At 40.6% G+C, this 12,577-nt stretch overlaps 2 protein-coding genes across 3 annotated transcripts in view; one reads left to right on the forward strand and one right to left on the reverse strand.

Annotated features, from left to right (window-relative positions):
• The window catches only part of LOC144368963 (uncharacterized), a 187,532-nt gene that overhangs the window by 92,563 nt on the left and 82,392 nt on the right, over nt 1-12,577 (reverse strand). The window contains exon 3 of the mRNA XM_078027905.1: nt 8,893-9,058. Coding sequence (XP_077884031.1) covers nt 8,893-9,058 — 166 coding nt within the window. The remainder of the gene's footprint in view (nt 1-8,892; nt 9,059-12,577) is intronic.
• Nucleotides 7,958-12,577, forward strand: part of Sertad2 (SERTA domain containing 2) — a 109,671-nt gene continuing 105,051 nt past the window's right edge. The window contains exon 1 of one of the 2 annotated variants that reach the window (XM_078029112.1): nt 7,958-8,839. The gene's annotated coding sequence lies outside the window, so the exon portion shown is untranslated. The remainder of the gene's footprint in view (nt 8,840-12,577) is intronic. The other variant, XM_005322069.5, reaches the window with a different exon arrangement.

Here is a 12,577-nt window from a genome sequence, read left to right on the forward strand (position 1 = left end):
AAATGATTGTTTTTTCAACATGTGGGCTGCAGGGCAAACTCATAACCTAACAGGGCTGGGAGAAACTTGGAGAACCATCTGGTTCATTTACCCATCTTTAGCTGGAAAATCCCTGAATCTTTTCAGAAAACTACCCATCTATTCACAAACCTTTAAGAAACACCTTCCTGTGTTTATCAATCCTAACTTCAGGGAGCTGCTTCTGATATTCAACCTGAATCTCTACAGATAATTCTTTTCATTTCATCCTCTTAATCAATTTTAAAAGGCCTTTGTGTCCACCTCTTGCTTATTGATACAAAGCTGATATTACAATGATGGGTACTGCTTCATCTTTATGGTTATTATTAGTCCTGACGACAGACACGAAGAGGTGTATAAAAAGATACAAACAAACATATTTTTAGGTCAGTCTTGAAATAAATCTCTCTCCCCAGCATCCCCAACCCCAGCCAGTGCTGGGGAGCAAAGCCAGGACCTAGTGCATGCCAGGTAAATGCTCTACCACTGAGCTATACCCAACTCCCAAGCCCAAACATAGAGCTTTCCAAAATCCAGGAATTTCTAACTTGGAAATGGGGAAGTGGGAAGATGGGAGTAGCAAAGTGGCAAGATTGTGTTCCATATCTTGAACTGTGACCCACTCATCAAGAATCTCATTCACAGCAGGATATGGTGGCGCTCATCTGTAATTCCAGCAGTGTGGGAGACAGAGGCAGGAGGATCACGAGTTCAAAGCCAGCCTCAGGACTTATTGATGCCCTAAGCAACTTAGTGAGACTCTGTCTCTAAATAAAATATAAAAAAGGGCTGGGGATGTGGCTCAGTGGTTAAGTGCTCCTGGGTTCAATCCCCAGTTCCAAAACAAAAGAACATCACTCATCTTCCACTCAACATGGGAAGGAAACTTAAAATCTGTTATTATCTGTTAAACCTGTGAAGGGGGCACAAGGAGGTGATGGCAGATGCCACAGCGACTGCATGAAAACCTGCCACAATTTCATGTGAGAACTAGAAGGAAATATTTGTCAGAGTGAGTTGTAAGAGCACCTACCTTATCCTTCCCTCAGTGTCCCTGCTAAGAGCAGAAATGAATAACACATGGAGACACAGCCAATGAAAGGCAACCCAAGTCCTGGGGTGTATGTGACCGTTTCTTTTTTCATTCAAAACATTTTGAAAATTTATCCATGTTGCAAAATGTACACTTAGTGCATTACTTCCACACCTACATTATTCTATAACACCCCTACATTTTACTTACCCAATGACTTGGTGACATTAAGGTGGCCCTGACTGTGCTGCTACCTCAAGTTCTAGCTGCAAAGAACACCATAGATTATGTCTGCTTGTAGACCTGTGCGAGAGTTTCTCAGGGTTGTGTATTTCCAGGAGTGGAACTGCAGGGTCATCAGCAAAACACCTTCTACCTTTCATTAAGTATTGCCAGATGATGCTCCAAAATGACTTTACCAGAACTTAACCCTCAATAGCAAAATCATGAGGCCTCCTTCCCATCCCTGGCAACATTGGTACTTTTCAACTTTCACATGTCTGCCTATTTAATGGATGTAAAGAGGTGTCTTGTTTTAACATGCATTCATCTGATTATAAGTGAGATTGGATATTTCTTCATCTACTTGTTAGTCTCTCAAGATTCCCTTCTATAAATTTGCCTGTTCATATGCTTTGGCTAGTTTTCTATTGCATTTCCTGGTTTTTGTTTTCTGAGGGACTTGTAGGAATTCATCATATAGTCCGGATTCTAGTCTTTTGTTGGTTTTAGCTTTTGGAAATATCTTACTCAACTTTCTCTTGATTTGTCTATTATATTCTTTATTGAGCAGAAAACTTTGATTTTGGTGTCTTTAAGTTCTTCATTCTTTTGGTTTTTTTTTTTTTTTCCATTCTTTTGGTTTTATAGTTTATGCTTTTAGAGACTTGTTTAAGAAGTTTCTGTATCCTAAGATTATAATGCTATTTTTCTATTTCAATTAGCTATAGTGTTTTACTTTTTACTTTCTTTTAGTCGTGCTGGAGATGAAACCCAAGGCCTTGTGCCTGCTAGGCAAGCACTGTACCAAAGAGCTATACCACCAAGCCTTTGTTATTTTTATTCAGCTAGAACTCACCTTTGCATGTGGTATGAGATGTGGATGCAAAAAAAAACAAACTTTTTTTTTTTATAGTGAACCAATTTCCCCAACACTATCTGTGAAACCAAATCTTTATGTTAGATTAGATTATTATTCCCAATCCTTCCTGTGCTATATAGAGTGCCTTTGCTGTGGGATTTCACCAGAACTTCCACTATTGATGTTTGACTTGGCCATATATCTTGTCTGGACAATGGAACATTAGTCGACAATATGACAGGAGCAGAGACATTAAATGTGTTTGAATGACTTGGCTTCACCTTTTGAGCTTCTGTCATTGCCAGAATGAGACGTAGTGAAGACTTGAGCCCGACCTGCAGCCTGGAGCCAAACTCAAATAAACTTTGTGAGCCTAACTAAGCCTTGAAGAGCCCAGCTGAGATCAGCTGGATCTCAGTTCATATACAAATCCATGGGAGGTTGGTGGGGGGGAGAGACAAATGGCTGCAGTAAGCCACTGACATTTGAGGATTGTTTGTTATATAATATTATTATTGTAGTAAGCAATAACTGTCTATCTCAAATGATTTCCACATGGATTTGTGGTGTCACTGTTACCGTATATCAGGTTCTTGTAGGTAAATGGGTTGTTGCCAATTTCTCTATTTTTGTTCTACTGTTCTATGTGTCACTCAAACCTAAAGTATGTCTTAGTATCTGGAGCTCAAATCTCCCTTCTATGATTTTTTTTTTCAAAAATGGCCAGATTATGATGGAATTTATTCTTCCATATACATTTTAGAGTAAGTATAATTTGTTGGGCATCGTGTTACACACCTGTAATCCCTGCAACTTGGGAGTCTAAGGAAGGAGGATTGCAAATTCAAGGCCAGCCTCAGCAACTTAGCGAGGACTTAAGCACCTTATTGAGATCCTGTCTCAAAATAAAAAATAAAAAGGGCTGGGGAAGTAGTTGAAGGTAAAGCATCCCTGGGTTCACTCCCCAGCAACACCCTGTCCCACCAAGAGAATAAAGAAAAATTCCTAATATCTTGCTACAAGTTCGATTTGCATTGAGTTTATGATGAAATCAAGAACTAATTGATTTTTTTTTTCCACTTAGGAGGGTTGAACCCAGGGATCTGAGCTATATCTCCAATACTTTTAACTTTTGAGACAGGGTCTCACTAAGTTGCCAAGGCTGGCCTCAAACTAGTGATCCTCCTGCCTGGGTCTCCTAAATATATGGAATTAGAGGTGTGCACCACTATGCCCAACCCTTGTTATTTCTGATCATTTATTTTGGATATGTTGGGTGTTTTCTATGGTTGATCATATTACTGCAAACAATTCCAGTTTTGTTTCCTTCTTTGTACTTCTTTTATTTACTTTCTTCGTTCTTTAAAATATATTATTCACTTAGCTAGGACTTTCAGTAGTCTCATGTTAAACAATAGTAACAACACTATCTTGATCTCACACTTAAATGGAATGTGCTAAAGTTAATCCATTAAGTAACATTCTTGCTGTACATTTTGTTCCTTTATAAAGTTAAGTAAATTTCCTTCTATTTCTACTTTTCAGAAAAAAATTATCATTAATAGGTGATATACTTTCTCAAATGCTTTTTCTCTTCGTATTTTCTAGATAAATTACATGGATAGATTTTCTAGTGTTAAGTCATACTTGTATTTCTAGAATAACCTCTACATGATTTATTATGTTTTTATGAGAGATAGCTAGATAGGTGGTACATTGGTTACCTTTCCATAACTGTGACAAAATACCCGAGACAATCAACTTACAAGGAAGAAAAGTTTATTTTGACTCATATTTTTAGAAGTTTAAATCCATGCTCAGTTGATCCATTTTGGGGGGCCTCAAGTGAAGCAGTAAGCATGGTTGGAGTACACGGTAGAGCAAAGAAGTGTACATCATGGCCTTTGGGAAGCAAAAGAGAGAAAGAGTAGGAGTGGGGATCTCAATATCCCCTTCTAGGGCATGTCTCAAATGGCCTTATTTCCTTTCACTGGACCCTACCTTCTAAGGGTTCTGCCACTTCCCAATAGTGCTACAGGCTGGGGACCAAGTCATCCATATATGGGCTTTTGGGGATAGTCAAGATCCAAAGTATAGCGGTAGAAGGGAAATGGATTTCAAAGTTTCTCCAAGCTCAACATAGCAAGCATGTTGTATTTAGTTGGTTAATATTTTATTTATAATTTTTGCAACCATGTTCACAAGCAAAATAAGCTTATTCTTTTTTTTCTTTACTTTTTCTTTTTTTGGGTGCCACGGATTGAACTCAGGAGTGCTTAACCACTAAGCCACATCCCTAGCCTGTTTTGTTGTTGTTGTTGTTGTTGTTTTGTTTTGTTTTTTTGAGACAGGGTCTTGCTAAATTGCTTAGGGCCCTACTAAGTTGCTGAGATTGGCTTTGAACTTGTGATCCTCCTGTCTCAGCCTGTCAAGTTCTGGGATTAGAGGCATGTGCCACTGTGCCTGGTTGGACCTATCACTTTCTTGAACTTTTTTTTTCAGATTCAGAATTAAATTCTACTCTGTGTGTTTGTGTGTGTGCGTGTGTTCTCCTGTGCTTCTTCTTTTTCACAAATGGCTTTTTTTTCCCTCATTTGTTTTGTAATTCAAATTGTGAGCTCATGTTTGCCCAGCATTTATATGTGGGAATTCTGTAAGGTTTGCGATTAATCCTTTATCTATGATAAAGAATTTGCTTTTGCTTCCTGGTTCATGTGGGTAGTATATATTCAAAACTGTTTGTATGGAACTTAAATAATCTAATTGAGGAGATCAGCTACAACCCTATAAGCTAAATAATAGTAAAGAGGAAGAAATCTTTTAGCACATGTCACTTGTATTTTACTTTAGATTCTATAAACTTGCACATGTAACTCACATCACAATAGATTAGAAAGTACAGATAAGCAAAAGGAAAAGTAGATAAATATGCACCAAAGCCATCTTTTTTTCCTGACAAACACACTTCAAGTTCCTAGACTTTTCCTCAGGTTCATATTTAAATGTCTCATGTGTGTACTTTTGAGCCTCTTAACCAGATTGTAAGCTATTTGAGACAACATAGATCTTATATAGTGCTTTCTAAAAAAATTAGGCACACAATCTAAGCATATCACTAGTCTCACTCCACTGTTCAAAAGAAAAAAATATAGTAACAATAGAAATATAGCATTTGCATGTAGAAATTTACATTTTGAAATGTAGATCACATGTAAAAAAAATTCTGCTTGTGTCAACTTTGAGATCATAAACTAGCTAAACTTTATATACACACACTGAATCATACATAAAATAAGCTACAGTGGTTCTTTTAGGCTTCTAACATTTTTATTTGACTTCACTGTACTTTTCAGTGTTATAGTTCCAAAGTATGCCCATGTCATTCGTGAAGGGCAGTTTTTCAGCTTCATCCTCTTTTTTTTTAGGGATTACCCACGTTCTAGGCCTGTGTAGAAGAAACATAGAGAGGGAAGTGATCACAAAAATGAAAATAGAAGAAACATGGAAGCAAGGAGATAGGCATGTGAGAGAATAAAAAAAAAATAGGAAGAAAGGAAGGAATAAATAGGGATTCTCAAATAAAATATGTATTATATTTAAATATTTAAAATTTCAATACTAGTTCAAGTCCCCTGGGTTATAGGTTTAGAAAGATGTCCAGGTACAAGCTAAAGAAATGGATGACTCAGTAATATGAAAATAGACCCAGAAACCTGGGTGGGCCTTACATATAATTTAAGAAATATTGGAATAGGAAGAGCACAGAATTAGAAAGTGACTCATGGTGGATTGGAGGCATATAACAATTGACAAAGAGGCAATTTTTGCCACAAGATGCTAATCCTGGGTATTTGGGAATCCTCTGAAATATACTAGTGAATGTCTAGACTCAAAATCTTCTTCTGTTTTTATAGTACCCACCACAGTATGTAAAATAATACTTTCACCAACTACTTTCACTTGTCCACAAAATGACTTCACAGAGGAAGAAATAAGAAAAGGGCTTTCTAACATGTTTCACGAGCACATTCTTAAATGTAATACAGTAACCTACATTAGAAAATGCAGCAGACTTTCCCCACATGAGGGATCTAGTTTGTTGAACTTATCACAGAACCCTGGCCAGGGGAACACTGTGTACCTTCTGTGGATCAGGATGTTTTAGGGGGAGGACACTGGCCTCTTTGCCCTGCAGAACTCCAAAGGAGTTTTAACACATTAAGGGACAATGTATACATAATCTGTGTGCTACAAGAAGTTTGTGATACAGCTCACTTTCCTAAGTGGATTTAGAATTACAGAAATCCTGGTGCAGGCTTAAATCGGAAGGGGGAGAGGTAAGAGATGTCAGGTTTTTGTGTCACAGCTAAGCCCAGGGGAAGGATCTGATCCTAAAGTGACATAATCAAGGCAAGCCCCCAAATGACTAGAGTAAAACCTTTGTTTTTACTTAATACATCTCTTTTGATTCCAGACCACTGTAGGTTTCAGTTATATGGAAAAAAAATTACCTCCCTCACCTCAAGACCCTATATTAATCCTCCATCTCTAGTAGACTTGTATATAGAAAGTGAATGTTGGGTATACTGAGTGGATGGGAATACAAATGCAATATCTGATTTGCCTTTCCTTAGTTTCTTGACAGAAAGTAATTATTTTAAGCCTCAGGAATGCACCTTGTAGCAAAGAAGGTGAGCTCTAGCCAGTGCTTTTGAGGGCATCTCTATTCGGGTTTATTGGTGATTGCAGTTACTTCCAAGCACAAGTGCATGGAAAGGGTTAAGATATGTGAAATAATTATTGGAGAGTGGCCAAGATATTGAGAAACGCCATAGATCCTGGGAATCAGCAGTGAGGAGATCTAGGAGTGGGTGCGCCCGAGCCTTGCCATCGGGGTTCAAGGTGAGGAAGTGGGAGAAAGAGCGGTGAGGGCGGGTGGGTTGGGAGGAAACTAAGGTAGACGCATGCACTGAAAAAGCAAAGCCGATACAGCTTCACTCGTGCCAGGTTAAGTGCCTTTTCCAGAAACTCAATAAAGAAACGGTGTGTTTTCAGGAGCTGTTTCAACCTGTCCACACCCTACCCTGACTTTCCCAGAAAACAAGCGAGGGACAAATGCCATTGCTAAGCCTCCCGTCTCCTCTGCTTTGCAGGCTCCTCAGATCCCAGAACACATCCCCATCGACTTCACACAGAGTTGTCTCCAAAAGTGGGCACTGTGTAGACACGGGCCAACTTTGGATGTGATTCACTCCAAATCGGGTTATCCCCCGGGAGTGGGGTTTGGCCGCAGGGGCTCCCGGGCAGCGCCAGGCAGAGGCTGAGCAGCAGCAGCAGCAGCCAGCAAGCTGAGTGAGGAGCAACCCTCCGCTGCCGCCTCCTCCTGCCGGCGCGGAGTCGGCAGCACAGCCAGTCCCTATCGCTGTCACGCAGCCAGCAGCACGGCCCCCGCCCCCCCGCGCGGCCCCAGCCCTCACACTGTTATTTGCGTGACTGACCCGAGCCGGGTGGGAGGGAGGACCCGGCTGGGGAGAGAGGGAGGGCGTGGGCCCGCCCGCTCCTTCCCTCTGGCTCCCTGCGGCAACCTTCTCCTCCTCATTGGCCACACGCTTACGTCCATCACCCCCACGCGGCGCCCGGATTGGCAGAAGGCGCACTTCTGGAGCGAGGAGGGCAGAGTGACTCTGCTGGTCTCCAGCGCCTCGTCTTTCCCTCCACCCCCCACTTCAACGTCCACCCACCTCTCCCCACCCCCCACTCCACTTCCCCCGCCCGGTTCGCGGCAGTGTCCTTAGAAGACTCATTGGGCCAGGGGCGAAGCCAGCCGCCTATCGAGCCGCACCATCATTGGTCGATACTCATGCCCGTCGGGACGGCGGGCCTCGCCATTGGGCGGCTCCGCTCCGCTCCCCGCCCCGCAACGCCTCGCCCTCCCAGTAGCCTCCTCCCCTCGCGGCTCTCCCTCGGCCCCCTTACCCCGCCCGTCCCCGCCGCATCTCCCCTGTCCAGCTGGGCGGGGACTGCTGTACGACTCAGTAAAGTCTGTGAGTCACTGCACAACCCATCAATCCAATTAAATGTCTTGAGCGAGCTGAGCAGGCGGTGCTGCCGCCCGCTGCCGCTCGCCCCGCCGCGGCCGCCCCTGCTCGCAGCGCCCCTCTGATCCATGGCTGTCTGTCTGTACTTGTTACGGTGTAACATCTTCCTCCTCCTCCTTCTCCTCCTTCTCCTCCTCCTCCTTGGGAGCCGCTGCAACTTCCCCTCAGCCAGCCTCCTCCTCTGCTTGGGGACTGCAAAGGCATGGGATAGACCCAAAGCCACTTCTCTCTGTCTCCCCACCAGCCCTTGCTCAGTTTTGCTCCTTTAAATTAAAGTCCGTTCCTCGCTCCTCATCGTTTTAGAGATTTATTTGTCAGTCTATTATTTTCCCTGGTTTTCTTTTTCCTCGGCGGGGGCAAGGGTCGTAGGGGCCGGTGGGTTTCTGTTAGGGAGGGGCGCTCCCTCACCCCACCCCCTCGGTTTTTCCTCCTCCCTTTTCGACCGTGACTTGATTTCCCTGCTCCTTTCCGTTCCCACCCGTCGAACTCACCGTCCTGCACTCGAGTGACGCACCGACACCCCCCAGCCCACAGCCCAGACGTCCCCTCCCTCGCTGCCACCCCGACCCGTCTCGGAGCTGGACCGGGTGCAGACTTTGCAAAAGGGTGAGTACCATGTAGGTTTTCTTTGGTGGGGGTGGGGGATGTGAGATCCAAACCTGGTAGCCGGTCCGCTCTTGGGGAGGGCAGGGATCAGGTTGTGGGCTGGAGATTCCTGGTCCGGCGTGGATTTGAGGTGGCGACTCCCTCCCTCCCTTGCTCCCTCTTCCCCCGCCCCTCGACTCCTTATTCACCAGCCTTGCTGTATTTCTAGGTATTGCCAGACTTCCACCATCGGGGCATTATAACGCTTATACAATAATTGGTGATGGCATGCTTTCTGTCTTTTGGATGCCTAGTGAGCAGTAATAGCGATGTGATCCGATAGACTCTGTGACCTGCAAAAAGTGTAAAATGGCTAATGGGTACATTTTCCTGTAAATCAAAGTTAACTTTTGTTCAGTAAAGGCAAAGCAGAAGGTATTATTCATTTCAATGTGTGGTGATAGAGCAAGGAAAGACAGGTTGCCTAGTGGCATCGCTCAGTGTTATTTTTTAAGATAATTTTATGGTTCCCTTTTGAAAAAATATCAATTCAGTATTAAAGGTTATGAAGTCTTTGAACCTGTTGGAGGAAAGCAAGGTAAGATGGAAATTCCGTTTAACACTTCGTCTTTAGCTCCTTTCTATTCTAGGGAGGCATCACAGTACAGAATTTTGTGTTTCCCAGTTACTGGACACAGTGGAGTGTGTTAAGGATATATGAGAAATATGGATTATGTTTCCTTTGATATTCATCTTTTGGTACTTGTATTACTCTTTAAACAATGTCATTCTACAGTTTTTTTGTAAAATTTTAATTTGGTTTCTTGGTTATCAGTAGTTCAAAAGTACAAATATCTACCCTTATGTGCTTTATGACAACCTTGTCTTATGCATCTTTAATATTTAGTGTGAGATAAAAGTAAAAACTATGAGAATGGTTATTCTGAATTGGCTTCTGTGGTCACTGTTTAGAATTCTGCTATTTTAAATTGGTATTACTCTTTTTGAATCAAGTTCTGGGCTAGTTGTCCACAAGAGTCAAATTAGGCCAAACTAAACATGTTTTGAAATATTAAAGTACAGGAAAGGCCTCTTAGTAGTTAATTCTCTCCTTCTCTTTCAGACTAACCAGAATAAGTTGTTGCTAAATTTAATTTTAAAGAATAGACTGTTCCTGTACTGAAATCTGCCAAGTTGCTACAGAAAGATTCTTTTTAAAGAGCAGAAATGTGTTTATGATCAGTCCCAAGTAGTAAAGTTGAAAAGTGACTTAAATGCTGTCTTAAAGAAATGCTTGTCATAAACTCCAAACCTTTCAATGTGTTTCAAAAAGACTTACACAAAGCCTTTTTGAATTGCTTAATAAATTTCAGCACGTGACCTTTTTCATGAGGGTATGACTGAACCTTTGAAAGGCCAGATAGCACAGGGGAGGTATACTGCCTGAATTTGAATTTTGCCATCCCTCACTGGCTCTGTGACCTTGGATAAATTTCTAAACTGATCTGTGCTGGTTTTCTCCTATACACGGGAAGGGAGACTCCTTTTTGAAGGGTTGCTGTAAAGAGTGGACAACACAGAGCACTGTGTTAGCTGCCTCATAATTATCACCATTCTCAGAGAGGGTGTCTAATGTAGTGGCTAAGAGTAGGGTCTCTGGAACCAGATTCTGTAGGTTCAAGTCCCAGCATTTCTGCTTTGACCTTGGTCAAATTACCTTAGATTCCTCATCTGTAAAATGGGAATAATGGTAGCACTTGCTTCATAGGGTTATGGTGAGAGGTATGGATAAAATGAGTTATTATGTACAGATTTTATTAGCATTTGGCATATGTATCTTGACCGATTAAGCTTTTTAGCTTTTTTTTTTTTTTCCCTATCCCTGGAAATTGAACCGAGGGGGTTCTATTGCTGAGCTACCTCCCCAACCCTACTTTTTCTTTTCTTTCTTTTTTTTTTGAAACAGAGTCTTGCTAAGTTGCTGAGACTGATCTTGGAAATTTAGATACTCCTGCCTCAGACTCCCAAGTAGCTGGGATTATAAACATGTACCATTATGGTGGGCCCACATTCAGCTCTTTCATGTTCCTTGGTATTTCTTGAAATATGAATGACTGTTTTGTTTACAAGTATTTTTTTGCAAAGATAAAGAATCATTGCTGTTAATAAAATAAATATAATTTAATCAATATGTCTGATGTTTGAACTAGAGTTTATCAGAGCCTTTAAGAAGTTTGATTATTGAATGAGTTGAGTTGATCACTTGTTCATTTGAACTTGTATAATATAATTACTGCCTCTATTAAAATTATAATATAGATCACACACTTGTTAATATCTAGTTTTCTCTCCTACTAAACAGAAAGCTTTTTGAGGGTAACAGTAGTGTTTCAATCATGAGTTAATCTCTGTTGCCTAGCAAAGCTACTAGCACAAAAAGAAGCTTAATGAATACTTGTAGAATTAAACAATGTTATTCTCAAATCATTTATGAGTAGTTGAATGAACAGTATACATGACACTGTGAAGAATACTGTTATTTGTATTGTTAAATTGAATTTTCACTTTCTCAATTATTATTTTTGTAACTAGAGAATAAGTGAGGGGATTCACAATATAATTTGTCTTTTACTAATAGTTTTTGGCTGGGCATGGTGGTACATGCCTGAAATACCAATGACTCTGGAGGCAGCAGGATGACAAGTTGGAGGCCAGCCTCCACAATTTAGTGAGATCCTGTCTCAAAGTAAAAAAATAAAAAGGGCTGGGGATGTAATTCCATGGTAGAGCATCCCTGGATAATCCCCAGTGAGACAAAAAATAGAGACAAATTTTCATTTTGAAGAATAAATTAAAAGTCACCTGAAAAGCCCATCTGGTATTTTCCTTTGTTGCCTGATGTGTCAATTTTTTAATCATGAATCTCTTATTCCCAAACTTTGTCATTAAGTTGAATGTTATTGTTAATGTAAATTACACAAATTAGACTTTGAATGTCTGAAAACATGGTATTTATTTTCTCTGCCTCAGAATTAATAATAAAGAGACTTTTCAACCTAACACTGTAAAATAAAATTTTATCATTTCCTTAAGGACCAGAGCCTTATTTTTCTTGCCATTCAAGAATAAAACTCTCTCTTTTTAAAAAACATTTATTTTTTTAGTTGTAGGTTGACAATACGTTTATTTTACTTATTTATATGTGGTACTGAGAATCGAACCCAGGGCCTCTCATGTGCTAGGTGAGCACTCTACCACTGAGCCACAACCCCAGCCCCAAACTCTTTATTTTGAATAGTCTTAATAGATAATTAGGTTTTGGAAAAGCTGCAATAAATAGTGTGATAGGATCATAAAGGAGGTGTATGTAATTAGTAAATAAAACACTTAAACTTTGCACTTCACCACATACTTTAATAGGTATTACATAATTGTGGAATATATACATTTTTAAATAAGCAAAATTGATGGGGCCTACCACCTGCTTCATTTATATAGAATCATCCTGTTTTACTTGTCAATAAAATTCATTTTAATTACTGTGCCCTCCAAAGTTATAAAATACAAGAATTGAGAAAGGATCCTCAGCAACAAAATTTGAATACTAATCTACTCAGAAGTGTTATAGTGTCACATAACATTGTTAAAACTTTTCCAGTATATGAACATTTGTTACAATGTGTGTAACTTTGAATACATAGACCTTTGTTTCTCCAAATCTTGTTATCCAGTTGAGTTGAATATATTGCATTTTCATTT

This window comes from Ictidomys tridecemlineatus, chromosome 12 (genome assembly GCF_052094955.1).
Source record: "Ictidomys tridecemlineatus isolate mIctTri1 chromosome 12, mIctTri1.hap1, whole genome shotgun sequence".
NCBI lineage: Eukaryota > Metazoa > Chordata > Mammalia > Rodentia > Sciuridae > Ictidomys > Ictidomys tridecemlineatus.